The sequence below is a fragment of the Penicillium samsonianum genome (genome assembly GCF_028829775.1).
Source record: "Penicillium samsonianum strain IBT 33392 chromosome Unknown utg000007l_segment0_segment0, whole genome shotgun sequence".
In the NCBI taxonomy this organism is placed as follows: Eukaryota; Fungi; Ascomycota; class Eurotiomycetes; order Eurotiales; family Aspergillaceae; genus Penicillium; species Penicillium samsonianum.
This window is the reverse complement of record NW_026643265.1, coordinates 3,089,778-3,104,697: the sequence shown is the minus strand read 5'-3', so window position 1 is coordinate 3,104,697 and position 14,920 is coordinate 3,089,778. Positions and strand designations below refer to the sequence as shown.

General features: G+C 48.4%; 6 protein-coding genes across 6 annotated transcripts; all 6 read right to left on the bottom strand.

Annotated features, from left to right (window-relative positions):
- Positions 1–137: 137 nt before the first annotated feature.
- On the bottom strand, positions 138–4,026 carry N7471_012054 (uncharacterized protein; the record flags this gene model as incomplete). Its single annotated transcript, XM_057284773.1, has 3 exons — positions 138–2,664; positions 2,736–3,842; positions 3,917–4,026. The coding sequence occupies 3 exons, from the start codon at positions 4,024–4,026 to the stop codon at positions 138–140; spliced, it is 3,744 nt and encodes a 1,247-aa protein (XP_057131039.1).
- A 375-nt stretch (positions 4,027–4,401) lies between these two features.
- N7471_012053 (uncharacterized protein) lies at positions 4,402–4,599 on the bottom strand (the record flags this gene model as incomplete). Its single annotated transcript, XM_057284772.1, has 1 exon — positions 4,402–4,599. The coding sequence occupies one exon, from the start codon at positions 4,597–4,599 to the stop codon at positions 4,402–4,404; it is 198 nt and encodes a 65-aa protein (XP_057131038.1).
- Positions 4,600–4,635: 36 nt separating this feature from the next.
- N7471_012052 (uncharacterized protein) lies at positions 4,636–5,211 on the bottom strand (the record flags this gene model as incomplete). The annotated part of the gene is made up of 1 exon (XM_057284771.1): positions 4,636–5,211. The coding sequence occupies one exon, from the start codon at positions 5,209–5,211 to the stop codon at positions 4,636–4,638; it is 576 nt and encodes a 191-aa protein (XP_057131037.1).
- A 361-nt stretch (positions 5,212–5,572) lies between these two features.
- N7471_012051 (uncharacterized protein) lies at positions 5,573–6,652 on the bottom strand (the record flags this gene model as incomplete). The annotated part of the gene is made up of 1 exon (XM_057284770.1): positions 5,573–6,652. The coding sequence occupies one exon, from the start codon at positions 6,650–6,652 to the stop codon at positions 5,573–5,575; it is 1,080 nt and encodes a 359-aa protein (XP_057131036.1).
- Positions 6,653–7,451: 799 nt separating this feature from the next.
- On the bottom strand, positions 7,452–9,689 carry sit1 (putative siderochrome-iron transporter Sit1; the record flags this gene model as incomplete). Its single annotated transcript, XM_057284769.1, has 9 exons — positions 7,452–7,828; positions 7,893–7,952; positions 8,008–8,289; positions 8,343–8,400; positions 8,457–8,876; positions 8,940–9,044; positions 9,093–9,233; positions 9,288–9,371; positions 9,447–9,689. The coding sequence occupies 9 exons, from the start codon at positions 9,687–9,689 to the stop codon at positions 7,452–7,454; spliced, it is 1,770 nt and encodes a 589-aa protein (XP_057131035.1).
- Positions 9,690–11,854: 2,165 nt separating this feature from the next.
- N7471_012049 (GcvT family protein) lies at positions 11,855–14,407 on the bottom strand (the record flags this gene model as incomplete). Its single annotated transcript, XM_057284768.1, has 1 exon — positions 11,855–14,407. One exon carries the CDS (start codon positions 14,405–14,407, stop codon positions 11,855–11,857), a length of 2,553 nt encoding a protein of 850 aa, XP_057131034.1.
- Between the last annotated feature and the right edge of the window lie 513 nt (positions 14,408–14,920).

Here is a 14,920-nt window from a genome sequence, read left to right as displayed (position 1 = left end):
ACCGAGTACGGAGTACTCCGTATAGAGTCACATAACGCAACCCAATATAGCCTTTGTATGTAGGCTGATATATTTAAATTATCAAGAGATCTTACTTTGATAAGCTGGGACTATCGAAGTTCTTTTAAGAGCGATGTTCACTTTGGTCGCTTGATGATTTGGGTGTACGTCTGCCTTCTAGCTGTAGCTCCTGTTCGAATATCAGGCCCAGTAGTTTGCCAGTGATGGATGATTCCACCGTCTTCCTGTTCATTATGATTTGGCCGAAGACTGGGTGAGGTGGGTGAGTTCCGATTTCTCCGCAGCAACATATGGTTCTTCGGCCTAGGAGTAGACTCTCTTTGGGGCTGTAACTCTATGAAATCCATTTCATGAGATCCATCTAGACATCGTGCCCCAACATCATGGCACACTTGGCAGATATCGAAGTCCCCTCCATAACAAGTATCGCAATGGTAGGAAGTCTCCCCCTCCCTCATATAAACCATGCAAACATCACACAATATTGTCGTGTTCTCAACCACTGAGTCAATCGTCAATTGAGACATTGTCTCAGAAAATGTCTTTAGGACTTTCACAACACCAAATCTCTTTCGCATTATAGAATCGGATAGTGCTGTGCGACCAAACTTATCTCGAGCCTCGCAATCAACACCGTCACTTTTCAGTAGTGTGAGAACTGATTGTAAATGACTGCGGATTGCAGCAACATGTAGAGGTGTTCGGCCATATCGATCGGGTTGATGGATGTTCCTGATCTTGGTCGAAGTAAAAAGAGCAGTCAGATTGTTGTATCTGTTCGTTGAGGCTGCATAGAAAACCACACCGCGACCATCATTATCCTCAGAGTTAATATCAGCGCCATTCTCTAGCAGAACCTGCATCACTTCTGTACTCTCACAGATTGCCGCCTGAATTAGTGCTGTGCGACCAAACTCATCTTGAGCCTCGCAATCAACACCGTTACTTTTCAGCAGTGTGAGAACCAATTGTAAATTACCGTGGGTTACAGCAACATGTAGAGGTGTTTGGCCATATCGATCGGGTTGATGGGCGTTTCTGATCTTGGTCGAAGAAAAAAGAGCAGTCAGATTGTTATATCTGTTCGTTGAGGCTGCATAGAAAACCACACTACGGCCATCATTATCCTCGGAGTTAATATCAGCGCCATTCTCTAGGAGAAGCTGAATCGCTTCTGTACTATGACAGGCTGCTGCCCAACTTAGTGCGGTCCGACCCTTGGGGGATTTGATTTCCAATTCAGCGCCCCACTTCAGCAAGAGTTGTATTACCGACGTAAAGCCTCGAATTGATGCGCATATGAGTGGTGTGTCACCATAATAATCGGTATTATTGGGGTCGGCGCCCCTGTCTAGGAGAAGCTGAACTATTGCGCCATGCCCAGACCGCGCTGCCGCTGAGATTGAGGCATTCAATTCAATATCTTGGAGATTAACGTCCAGATCCCAGTCAAGAAAAAGGTGCACCAGATTTAAGTGACCGTAATATGCGGCCTCATACAATGGAGAGTGGTCGTATCGACCTTTCCGGTGTGTAAGCCCTCGCTGTAAAAGAAGACGGGTGATCTTCTCTGATCCACTTATGGCCGAAGCATGAAGTGGTGATTGACCACCGTTGTCACTAGACATCAAATCACAGTTTGCTTCGAGTAGTAACTGCACTGCTTGTTCGTGGCGCCGCTCAGCTGCCAAAAATAGGGGTGTGTCGCCTCGGCTGTCTTTGATGTCTGGATCTGCGCCATGTGCTAGGAGTAATGTTATAGCATCTAGGCGGTTAAGTTGCGCTGCCCATGATAAAGGGGTCTTTCCAATAGCATCAACACAGTTCACCGAACCGCCAAGTGAAATCAACTTTTGGGTCACATCAAGCAATTCAAAGTAAGCCGCAAGATGCAGACCTGTAGCAATCTGCGAGGTACTTAGTGGATAGTGATTACTCCCAAAACGCATCATGTTTGAGGGGAGATAGGCATATATAGAGGACATGAACTGAATACAGGAGCTGACTTTCGGTGTGTCTAGCAGTAGTGCAACGATGGCTTCCTCGATTATAGATTGTTCCCTATCGGCTTCGCACTCTCGGACGTGACTAGCCCAGAAAGCAGCTGCATAATCCCCAAAAGGATAGTGATATAGGCGCGATGTAAACTCTTCTGTTGTTTGGCAATGTCCTGTTTTGAAAGTATCATATGACAAATATGCCACGCAGATGCTGCCAATATCATAATTTGCCTTTGGGAACCAAGTTGAGTGATTGCGCTGGAAAAATTCCTGGGTTGTATAATGCACCAGTCGAATGATATTGCTTTGTTCATCGATTGTCACCAAACCGGCACAAACCGAGACCATATCGATTATATCGGGGATATTATCCTCGTCAAAATCTGACTCGTTTATTTCGACCGCTAGTGCACTTTGCAGTTCTGCCGTAGTGAGAGGTCTCTTGGCACAAGTGATCCATGCGAGGACTTGCATGGCCAATTCTGTTTGATCAGACACCTGTCCTTGAATTCGTTTCATTGCATCGCCATAGGCGGAATCGTATTGCTTTGTACTTGATGATATGTCTTTCAACGCGGATCTGATTGCTTTAGGTGATCTTTTCCCGACCAAGGAGTTGAGGTAAAGCTGGGCGAGTAGAAACCTAGGTTCTTATGTTAGAGAACTGCAAATAATTCCTAAGTATTCTTTCTCAAGCGGTAAATATTCACTTACATTCCATCAACAGCTCTGGTTATCTCTGTCGAAATCTCCGTTTGCAATTCCGGATTTCGTGAAACAAATGCTGGGAGCATTGCCAAATTTCCACGAAGATATCGCATGACATCTACCGTGCTAGCACGGATTTCAAGTGCGGCCTTTTCTTTGAACCTTTCAGTTATTTCAAGAATAAATCGGGAAGTTGCGAGAAGGTTTATATCGCAAGCATCCTGAAGTTCAAATATCGTATCCAAGAGTCTTGTTCGCGATCCATCATGCATCTGACACTCATCCAAAGCGTCAATTACGATGTAGACCTTTGCAAAATTGCTAGGTTGTGATAGTAATTGGATGGTCTCGGATACTTCGCCTATTGAAGGTCTTGTTCCTTTCGCGACATGTTTAGCATACATCCCTTGGATGCTACTAGGCAACGATGACTGTGACTGAGCCAATTGTTTCAAAATGTTTGATAACAACCCAATAGCGCTTTGCTCATCGTGTCGCTTGAAATTGCAGTAGAGATATGCAATAACAACATCCTCGCGTCCATTTGCAAATTGATCGTTGAGCTCATCAATCACGATAGACGCTAGAATGGTTTTCCCGGCACCTGGAATACCAGGACAGAAGAGCGTTTGCTTTGAACCGGAGACCCAATCTTCAAATTCGGAGGAGTCCAGGAACCACTGTCCAGTACCTTGCTCACGTCGACTAATGTAGTCACTTTGCTGGGTGGCATAGTTTGACGGCGAGAGCCAATCAAGGACTTTCTGACGCTCTACCTCATCTTGATGCTGGACCAGTTTTGCCACGCTGCGTTTCATTATTTGTCCATTGAATGCAGTCAGGAGTGCGATGTTAGTGCCTATTCGAAGGCGGAGTTCTTGGACATCGGTTGGTTCCCATTTCAGGCGTTTCCACACTCGCTTCGCGATGTTTCGTTTTCCATCATTTGTTGTCGACAGCTCCGTGTAGTCCTCAATTTTCTTCAAAATGGCGGCAAGGACCTCGTGGCAACCCCTTGATAGTTCGTGTAGCTCAGCCTGTTGCTGACTGCTAAGCTCCTTCGCGGATATATCGATCTCTACATCTTGCAGTACAAGTGAGAGGCTTCTGACTCTGTCAACAATGTCTGTTAGTATACTAGGTATAACAGATCGAGGTAGGTAAGACCAAATTTAGGTTCGACCTACTCATCGGAAATGCTCTTAAATTGAACAGGTGCTTCGACAAACGCTTTTCGAGTCTCGTTGGCGAGTTTGATGACTGCGAGGAAGTCCCCGATACCAAACCCAAAGCTCATTTTGGCAATCAATACCGAGAACACAGAGGGCCGGATAATCAGGGTTGGGAGCGTACAAACAAAAGCAAGACTGCTGCTGGAGATGTAAGAGAAAGCTCAGCCTCACTCGAAGGCGGGGTTGGGTCGACACGCAGCGCGTAATCTGCCCCCCACGCTATTAATTGGCCATTTTTTGGGTGAAATAACGTGTTGATTTATGGCAATCATAGTGTATTTGGCGTGATGTAAAAAATCAAGGCATTCTATGCGACTTTGCCCCACTTGACGAGGAAAGGAGCAAGTAGAGAAGCGCGATAAACCAAGAGTGCCTACCGTAATAAGCTCTACTATATAAACAGGTGATGTTGAATGTTGACGCAAGTCGGCATTATCCAATTAATACATGCGACTGTAGATGAGTCTATTTATAGGTACATGAGTGATCGCTGACAGCACCGAGGGTGTCACTCCCTCGGGGTCAAGTCCCTTCTCCTTCGCACGGTCGAGAATCGCAGTACAAGTGTCATAGAAATCCGCCATCGTCGTGTCCACCACAGGGTTTGCACGTGCTTCCAACTTCAAGATTTCTGACATTACAAAAGTGTCCAACGCAGTCGCGGTCTCCAGTTGTCACAGCATAGCAATCAAAGCATGGTAAGGTAGAAGGCTGGCTCCGAGATCGATTGCTGAGTGCAATTTCTGTTTCAATCCAGCAACAAACTCCATAATTGACGAGAAACTCTCGAGCTGAGCGTCCCAGATATCAAAACACGCCCGCTTTATGGCGCCACGGCGTGGACTTTTCATATGATCCTTGAAAGCCCTCATAAACTCATCCGCGTACCCCTTGTGGCCTTCAGCAACAAGTTCTTGCTCCAAGCCAGGGTCAATACAACTGCTTAGCCAAGCTCTCACTTTCCTAGTGAGCTGCAACCATGACGCAAAGTTAGGGTCATCACGGAAAGGCCTCTCCTGATCAGAATCAACAAGGCGATGAAGCTGGTGACACTCTAGGGACTGGACAACCTGAGCATACCAGACACTAAAATTGGAATCCAGTTTGAGAGCTGGCTCTATTATGGGAAGTTCGAATAAACTGGTCGCTGGCAAACCTGTCGCTTGGTTGCTATTCGCTGCAATCCACCGTTCAACGGTATGCCAGTCACGGTCGTGAGGAGCACCCGTACCAATAACCGGTTCCGCCATGATGAGTAGCTTCGGAAATTGATGAAACCTCAATGAACAAACCCTTTGTTGATAGGAAAACTGATATCGGCGAGTTCAGATACCAGAAGACACCTGGGCAGCAATGAAAGTGGTAGATAAGCGATGAGTTTCATGAGCTGATGGCTGGAGCCATCTACGTGCAGATAGATAGAAGTAATAAGAGAAGTGCAATAACCTTATAGCGCCTGCTACCATGGGCTATCTAATATAACCCATTGGGACAAAGAGAGTACTGACAAACACTGTTTCAGTGTAACCATACATTCATTAATCGTACTATAAAAGAAGAAGGCAGATATGTATCTCAAACCCCAAAGTGACAAATAAATCACAAGTCAATCTAGACAGTAACCCTGTTGGCCATCAAATACTCATAATCCGGCATGGAATCTCGAGTAGCCTTCTCAAGCAGCTCAGCAACCTCCTCCCCAAACTCGACACGCCACTTAGCAACCTCCGCATCAACATCAACCGACACCGGAGCCTTATCCTTAACAACACCAGTCGACTCCTCCAAAGTCGAGAACATGATAGAAGCAGCATTCGTATGCAACGCCAGCTCCTCAGGATTACCAGTGTTTGTATTCTCATCCGCCCAGTTCTCAGACTTCTTCTCAGAGCCATTCCACTCAAACTGCATGGATGCAGTGTCGAGACCAGCCTTCTCACAGAACTTAACCACAGCACCGGGGTTATGGATGACATCATTTGCATCAATGACCAAAGGTGCGACAGACTCATCGGGCTGCTCGAGACACCAGTCGAACAATTTCCGCGTCCATTCCATGCTCAGGTTCGTGATCGAAAACCCCTTAATATCATCGTCATCAATGAAACCGGCCTTGGACAACTTCTGCATAGCGCGGTACATCGACGGCCAAGCTAGTGCCGGGTGACGGATGATAAAGGCCAGCTGCCAGGTACGCAGGTACTCGTCCGGCATGACGGTTTTGTTATTAGCAGAGAATGTCTGCGAGGACCCGTAGCGTTCTGGCATGGATACGTGGAACTCTTTCAGCAGCTCGGGGTCGGGCTTTTCGGCGCCGTCCATGTTGCTTGTGAAGACGCACGGGTTGAGGAACCAGAAGGCGTGTTCTTTGGCGAACATTATCTTGTTCTCGGCGCGAGCTCGCGTGGAGTATTCTTCTAGTTCGTTGAAGCACTTTTGGATGGAGGCTTTGGTCGCGCTCTTCGCGTCTGCTGTCCATTGGTCTACCGGCTTGTCGATGCGACCGTTCCGGCCGGCTGTCATGAAGGCATCGTAGAAGAAGTAGCCGGCCTTTGGGCTGGTGAGAATGTTGGGTTGGTTGGGGATGTTGAGAATCCTCAAGAGAAGATTCGAGGCGGTGCGAGGTACACTGACGAGGAGGACTCGGTGGGGTTGGTTATTATTTCCGCGGGCAGTGGTAGCGACAGCCATGGCGGATGGACTTTTGGTTTGTTGATAAACGCGATATGTATAGAATGTGGTGGCTGAATGATAATTAAGCTTAACTTGCTGCGAGGCAATGAGCGTGAGAGGAGATGGCTACATTCTGGAGCTGGATGGCGTGATCTCAGTTAAATAGATTCGATTCTCATGTCCAAGCGCAAGATCAGCGCTCTTCTTTGATCCTATTTTTTCCCTTGCCCCCTCTTTATGCATGCAAGTGGGTGGAGTTCTGACGGAATCGGTATCAACCGCTCCGATCGGTCTTTGTCGCTGTTTGTCAACGCCGAGGGAGGGTCAACGATGAACTTCCTTATTGGACTGCAGTAGTGATCGGCAAACGAGACCTTCAGAAAGCAGCAATGGTACGATGTATGTTTCAGCCCTCGGTCTTTCGCATCGGAGGATATGATCCGTAATCACCGGTCGAGATGGTTGAGTCATGATCTTTTGCCTTGATTATGCGCATACCATATGGATGTCGACTGTCATACATATGCACATCTTGAGGGCGGGGTACGAGGAGTGGAGCAATAAGATTTGACAGATTGGAGATATTTATGATTCTCAAGGCTGGTCTTGACAGACAGCCCCGATGTCACGAAGGCCCAGTCGAAGATAAACACAGCTACTAAGGTATCGAGACTGAAGTGCAGCACATGAACCGCCAATCACCTGATATCTCTGACTTCCAAGGCTATTTCGCAGATACTAAGCTAACAAATTAAAATATATGCTTTCGCACGATATGTTACGCAAAACCTGATTTTGTACTCAACATACTCCTATTTCAACGAGGAGGGAAATCAGAATCACTGCTCTCCTCCTCCGCTTTAGCAAGACTCTGCTCCTTAGTGAGCGTCGGGTTGCGTATAATAAGGGCAAAAGCAATCAAAGGGACTGTCAAGCAGATACCCGTGATGCACAACAGCCGCTGCGTCTTCTGATAGGCGAGAATGACGTTGTCTCGGTCGGGCGTGCCCACTGGATTGACCGCTGCAAACGCAAGGGGCTGGGCGTAGACCTCCGCAGCGAGGGTTTCATTGCCGAGTCTATAATTTAATTCAGAAGGCAAGACTTGGTTCCAGATCGCGCCGGAGATTGTGTTTCCTAGTGCGCTACCGATGTTGTAGGCGGCGAGGTAAAGACCGGTTATAACAGCGACATCTATGGGATTGTTAGCCTTTGGGTTGTTTGTTTGGTAGACTAAAGTCTGTGGAGGGATACTAACGTTCGTGCTTAGACGCAACCTGGATGCTGGCTTGAGCTGGGTAGGGGAACATTCCACCAGCTGGGAGATTTGTTAGATATGTTCAATCAAAAATGGAGCGCAGGCGATAACTCACCAATACCTAGCAGAATTTGCGCACCAATGACACCAGAATGACTGGAGTCCGCAGCGCCACCTCGGAAATAGATGAGGAGTCCGAACGCAACCATGAAGAGGAGGGTTCCGGCCACGATGAAGGGCTTCAATTGGCGAACCTTCATGACGATGAAGCCGAGAATAACGCCCGTAATAACGGAAACAAAACTGTAAAGATTTGTGATCCGACCCGCACTGATGATTGATTCGTCGAAGCTCACGTAGAGCACTGTGTATAGGAAATCTCCTTGCAGGTACCACGCTACACAAATGTTAAATCTCGACCATGGATGAATAGTATTCTAAAGGACATACCAGTGTTGAGCATGATAGGGATTCCCAGGGCACCCCAAACAGCACGGTCTTTGAGAAGCTAGAGCCGAAGCAAGTCAGCAAAACCATGAGTGTGGCTTTGAACATTCAACTTACCTTGAATGGCAGCATCGGGTATTGACAGGTTCTCTCCCAGACAATCCAGACCGGGATCAGCAAAATGCCGATGACAAGTGGCGCAATTACTTTTGCTGTTTTCCACTGTGTAGTTACGCCTCCAGCGAGGGTGAATGGAACAAGAATACATGCCAACATGGCAATCAACAGAATGTTGCCAACGATGTCCAGATGCCAGAACAGTTCTATAACCAGTTGCCTTCTTCCCAACAGCTGGAGGGAGCTCTTGTACGATTCAAGCGCCCCGGACTTTTTCGCGCGTCGTTGGACGATAAAGAGGACTGCAATAAGAGGAAGGGCACACACGGGATAGATGATAGCAAACATGCCAATGCCCCATTGCCACGTGGTGGCCTTGAGAACGGCATCAGTCAAGTTGCTGTTGATCCAGGTATTTATCTAAAGAAGATTTGGTAAATTAATATGCTGTGGTTGGTACGTGGGAGTACGTGTAGTACCCACAATAAACGGCAAGGCCGGGATGTAGGAGAAAAGAAGACGAGATCGGCTAGAAGTCACATCGGCAATCAGGACTTCGACCAAGAGCATAATACTGGTGTATCCAATCTAGAGAATATTAGACATAGACCCAGAGTTCATGGGCGCATATCTCACCTGGTAGATAACAGCTCCCGCAGCGAAACCCTCCAAAGTCTTTGCGCATGATTCCACGATAGTACCGACAGTATAAAAGACTATCGAGACGAGGATAAGTTCCACTCTACCGAATACATCTGCAACCTTTGCCGCGGTAGGCTGTCAAGGGAAGTCAGCTGCTGTGATGAATTGTTGGCCTCTGGATATCCATACCTGTGCAGCAGCAGCGATTACGGCTCGGAGAACATTAATGGTCGCAAGAAGACTGTGTTGGCCATAACTCGAGGTAGCATAGGGCTGTCCAAAGCATGAGGTGTTAGTATGCTCCATTCTCGTCGATATGTCTTGACGTCAGAAGTGCGGGATAGGTACCTGGTACGTGTAGCGAACAGTTCCATCCAAGCCGTACACATAGGCGATCAAGAAAATAGCAATAAAGAGGAAGACGCGATCCCACAATCGGAAGTGCGATGTAATAATTTCGATACGACGAACACCTGGACTGCCTTGACCAAGCAGACCGGCAGGCTCACCAAGTGGGAGGGCTTCGTTGCGGGGGTTCTTCGAGTCCCTACTGACGGGGTGGTCAACGTTGACCTCGTTAACGAGCGACATGGTAGTTGTGCAGAATGGGTTCACACGACTCAGATCACCTGCGATGTAGAGAAGAAGAAGGACATAGAGGGAAAGACCAGAGAAAATATGATTGCCAAGAGGTGAAAAAGTCAGATAAAATCGCTCGCTCAATCTTATCTGATGGGCCTAGGACCCAGGAAGGATCCAAGGTTAGTGCCGAGCCGCGCTAGGAGTGTTTGTCTGAGAAATCAGCCATTCACGCAGCTTAGATGAGGCCCACCTCCCATTCAGCCATGGCTCAGGGTTATTATTCGACTGATTTCGCTCTGGACTTGCCGGTGTCTTCGAATCATAATTTTTCATGGGTTCTTTGACACCCGTGGGTATTATATCGTATGATCTCCTGTTCCAACATATGCGACTTTGGGATCTATAGCTGGAGCAGAGGTCGTGGCTGAGCGACTAATATTGTCACAACATACAGTCATAGGAGCATGACACTATCTCTCAGAACTACGCACGTGTAGAAAAAGAGCATTGTTTTGCAAAGTACACAACAAATCGAGAGAAAAAAAACCGATCAACCCATACAAAGTAATTTCGGGGCCTCAGCTCTGGCCCCCGGGGAGGCCCCACCTGGGCAGGGGATTGAGCCCATTACGTAATGATAATGCCCCCACCTGGCCGGCAACCCCGGGGCCGTGGAAACCTGCCACATGGCCGCATCCGCTCAATCTTGGCCCGACGCGTCTACTGGTGGATGTGACTCGTGCGGTTACTTGAGCCGCTGCTATCAAAGATTCAGCGGGACTTACCTCTACTCGAACTGCCTTGATCAGACGTTCTGCAATTATGGCCACACCTTTGTCAATTTTTCCACTGGAGCTTTGGTTGATAATATTTCGGTATCTTCACGACGAAAGCCCACAACATACCAGCAGGCTCGCACAGACATGCAAATCTTTTTATCAAGAAATCAACCATGTTATATACCAGTCTGTTCGAATAAGGCGGATAGAGAATGCTCGCCGTTTCGCCAATACTGTGTTCAGTCGCCCAGACTTGGCAGCACTTGTCAAAGAAGTGCGATATTCCGGTGATATGCGCTTTAAAGACTTTTCTCCCTGGTCTGAGCCTTTCTACCAAGCGCTCAACAAATTGCAAAACCTGCAAATCCTGGCCACCATGAGACAAAAGATTCGCCCAGGTGACGAGTACACGCCACAAGTGGCATTGCAGGAACTGTATATCCGAATTTATTATAACTTCAGGAACCAATGCTTGAGAGAATCATGGTCGGAAAATCCCATGTACCCGCTTGACTCTCTGTGGGATCCGTTCAGCCTTGGATTCAATCCTTGAGAAGAGGACTTCTCGTTCGAATGTTAGGCGGAAGAACCGGTAGACCACACATATTTTAGCCGAAACGACCTTAAAAAACTTAATTTCTGTACTACGAATATGTAAGTTGCCCAATCTATGGGCTTGTCGAAAGTATTCATGCTTACAAAAGACAGCTTATCTTGCAACCGATTCGGACCTTAATTCTTACCCCAACAGGGGTAGGCATCAGCCTTCTATCAAATTCAATGAAATAGTCTTCACCCTGACACTGCGTCACTAGTGCTAGGTTTCGGAATTTTGAACTGACACAAGCATCAATTGACAATTGTGCCGCGAGTATAAGAGAGTAGCTGCTTCTCAACTGATTGCCGAGCTCAGAGCGTGCGTGAACCGGGTTGTGGGGGACCCGGAGGTGGGGGACATGGAGGTGGGGAGAAGGGTATATAAATTGGTAACCTGTCATATCAACCAAAGGTTGATATAGGTTGATATATGTAGTAGTCGTTTTGGTTAACCTTTAGTTTTCCAGATAAGTACCCGTTATTGGCGGCGTGGTGTCACATCTATTTTGATATCTTAGCGTACACATTGCACGTCCTCAACCCACCATTTAGGGGGTAGATGAAGGGTTCTCTGAAGGGGATTTGGGGCCTGTGGCAAAATATGCAGGATGGGGATTATATGCGGAAGAGCTATATGATGGTTTGCGACGACGGTGATGTTTATTGAGCTTCATATTTAGATCTTCCACTTGGGGATTGCTATTACTCGAAGTTGGATCATTGCAACAAGACTTGACTATAAGGATTGCCTGGACATGGAAGAAAATTACCTCCCATGTTTGAGGACATGTATCACAATCAAAGTCGAGACTTGAACGAAGCTTGTGGCCCAGTCACCGAAGGCAAGCTATCCTGGCTGAGACGGCTCATCTCGGGATCATAAAGCGACTCTGTCTCAACAGTTGCCCTGATGCGCTTTCCGAAATACTCGATCTCCACTGTCTCACCTTCGCTCACGCCTCCAGGAAGCCATGCGTAGGCAATTGGTTTGCGAATCGTGTACCCAAATGCAGCGGTAGTTACATAGCCAGCCGCTTTGCCATTGTAGAACACGGGCTCCTTGCCAAGAATCATCGAGCGACCATCATCAACGGTCAAAGCTCGTAGTCGCCGCGGGGGTACTTGGTTAGAAAGGCGTTGAAGGGCGGCTTTGCCGACGAAGTCATCTTTCTTATTTGTGTCCACGGCATAGGAAACGCCAGCTTCGAACGGATTGTGCTCTGTCGTCATATCCACGCCGTAGGTTCGGTATCCCTTCTCGAGGCGCATCGAGTTGAACGCACTGCGGCCTCCAGCAATGAGTCCGTGCAGCTTTCCAGCTTGCCAGATCGTGTCCCATAGGCGTTGACCGTACTCGGCGCTGGTTTGGATTTCCCAGCCTAGTTCGCCGACGTAGGACTTTCGGATCATTGTAACCGGGATACCCTTAATAACTGCTTTCTTCAGACTGAAGTATGGAAGGCCCTTGTTGGAGACATCGACTGTGCTAATTCCAGTGATAACATCCCGGGCTCGAGGACCCCAGAGCCCGATGCAGCATGTGCTGCCTGTAATATCGCGGACTTTGATCCATTGCCCAGGAGTATTATGTTCCTGGACTCGAGCTTCTCTGGTGAGATATGCCAGGTCGGTTGCAGTGTTGGCTCCGATCTGGAACACGTCATCGTCAAGTCGTAGTACAAAGATGTCACCTCGAATGCCACCGTGATCATTTAGGAGGAGAGTATAAGTAACGGTCCCTGGCTTGGTGGTAATATCACTCGTGGTCAGCCGCTGAAGCAGACCGACTGCTCCAGGACCGGAGACTTCGAACCGGTGGAAAGCAGTCATATCAAACATAGCAACAGCATTCCGTGTCTTCCACGCCTCGGTAGCAGAGATAGGCGAATGAAGCTGCGCCGACCAGGGATCCCGTTCGACAGGCTTCCATGATGGTGGGAGAGACTTGACAAGATCTTTGTTTGCCTCATACCACCACGGCCGCTCCCAGCCTCCGGTCTCGAGGAAGAAAGCCCCCAGCTCGCGCTGGCGAGAGTGGAATGGACTAACGCGCAAATTGCGAGGCGAGGCCCGTTGCTGAAGGGGGTGGATAATATCATATATTTCGACAAAGTTCTGCTGCCCGGTCTCGCTCACGTAGTCTCGGTTGAGTTGGACCTCTTCGAAGCGGGATAGTTCACATTCAGACACGTCGATCTCAGATCGGCCGGTTGTGAGTATTTGTGCGAGAGCTCGGGCGACGCCTGCTGAGTGTGTAACCCATACGGCCTCGGCTACATAGAAGCCGTCGAGATGGGATGGTTGGCCAAGGATTGGACCGCCGTCGGGTGTGAAGGAAAAGACACCATTGAAGCCGTCTGCGATCTCTGTGTCCTTAAGAGCCGGGAGGAGCTTTTGAGACTCTTTCCAAGCTGGGTCGAAGTCTTCGGTTGTGAAATCGAGACGGGAGGGCATGTTTTGTTCATCAACATCTTTAGGAGTGAGTCCTAGTGATGACGCAACGACGGGCATTGGACGGTGTCCGTAGTATCCAATGCCGTACTGCCCGCCATGTTCACGGTAGTAAAGACGCTTATCCTGGTGCCGGAGAATTGGGAGTGTGGCATTAATTCCATTGGGCAAGCTGTTGATATCTCGCCCAGCAAGAGCGGGTACCGCTGTGGTCTTTGCATACTGGTGCGCCAGCGGGAGCAAAGGGATTTCCACACCGACCATCGCTCCCAATTCAACCCCCCAGAACCCAGCGCAAGAGACAACAATATCTGCTGGGATAGTGCCGCTTGGAGTACTGACTCCGGTGATACGACGACCGTCCCGGTCAATTCCCGTCACGGGAGTATGGCCCAGATAACGAACACCGGCCTTGCTTGTCCGTTCAATGAGCAGCTGTGTTGCCCGGGCTGCTAGTGCGAGACCGTCACTGGGGATATGCAGACCGCCCAACACCATATCGTTGTTCAGGTGAGGATACATCTTAAGGCACTCCTCCGCGCTCACTAGCCGCGCCTCAATCCCCCATGATGAAGCGTATCCGTGTTTCCGCTTCAGATCCTCCAGCCGTGCGGGGGTGGTTGCTACTTCGAGACCGCCCACTTGATTGAAGCATTTGTGTCCATCCTTCTCTATCGATAGAAGCTTCTCGACTGTGTATCGCGCGAGGTGTGTCATTGTCTTGGAGGGGCTTGTCTGGAATACGAGCCCGGGGGCATGTGACGTCGATCCGCCCGGCATGTGCAACGGGCCCTGCTCGATGACAGTGATATCGTTCCATCCTCGAGAGACCAGCTCGTCGGCGAGGTTGGTACCCACGATACCGGCTCCAATGATGACAACGCGTTGTGAAAGGGACATTATTATATGATATATGATAGTTAATATGATACGCCCATTAGAAAGCGGCAGACACCTGTTCTATTTGTATATTCATCTACTTGGATGAGTCGTACAATATGTGACATTCTCATACACATCTCCCCGCACCCCGCATCCTCGTGCGATAATTATATAGTGTCCCTTGAAGCTGAAGATAAAGATATTACGCCCCGCACGGGTTCCGGCGATGTAAAGCCGAGAATGCCAGTAATGAACACGGATGCCATTTTGCAGCAATCGGGATGGAGGGGTATATCCTTGGCTGCCCCACGTTGATATAGATAATGGAAGCTGGTCAGTTCAATCATAATCGGCCAACCAGCTTGATGTGGCGCTTTTGCGTTGACAATGGATAACATTTCCTATTTGGGTCAAGGGTCCTAATTTTAGTATGGGGGAAATCGTCATAGTTTCCTTGACGAAGTTCGAGTTTTATTCACACTGCTATCCACAGGCCGAGGAATTACCAACCTCTTGTTTATATAGTCGAGT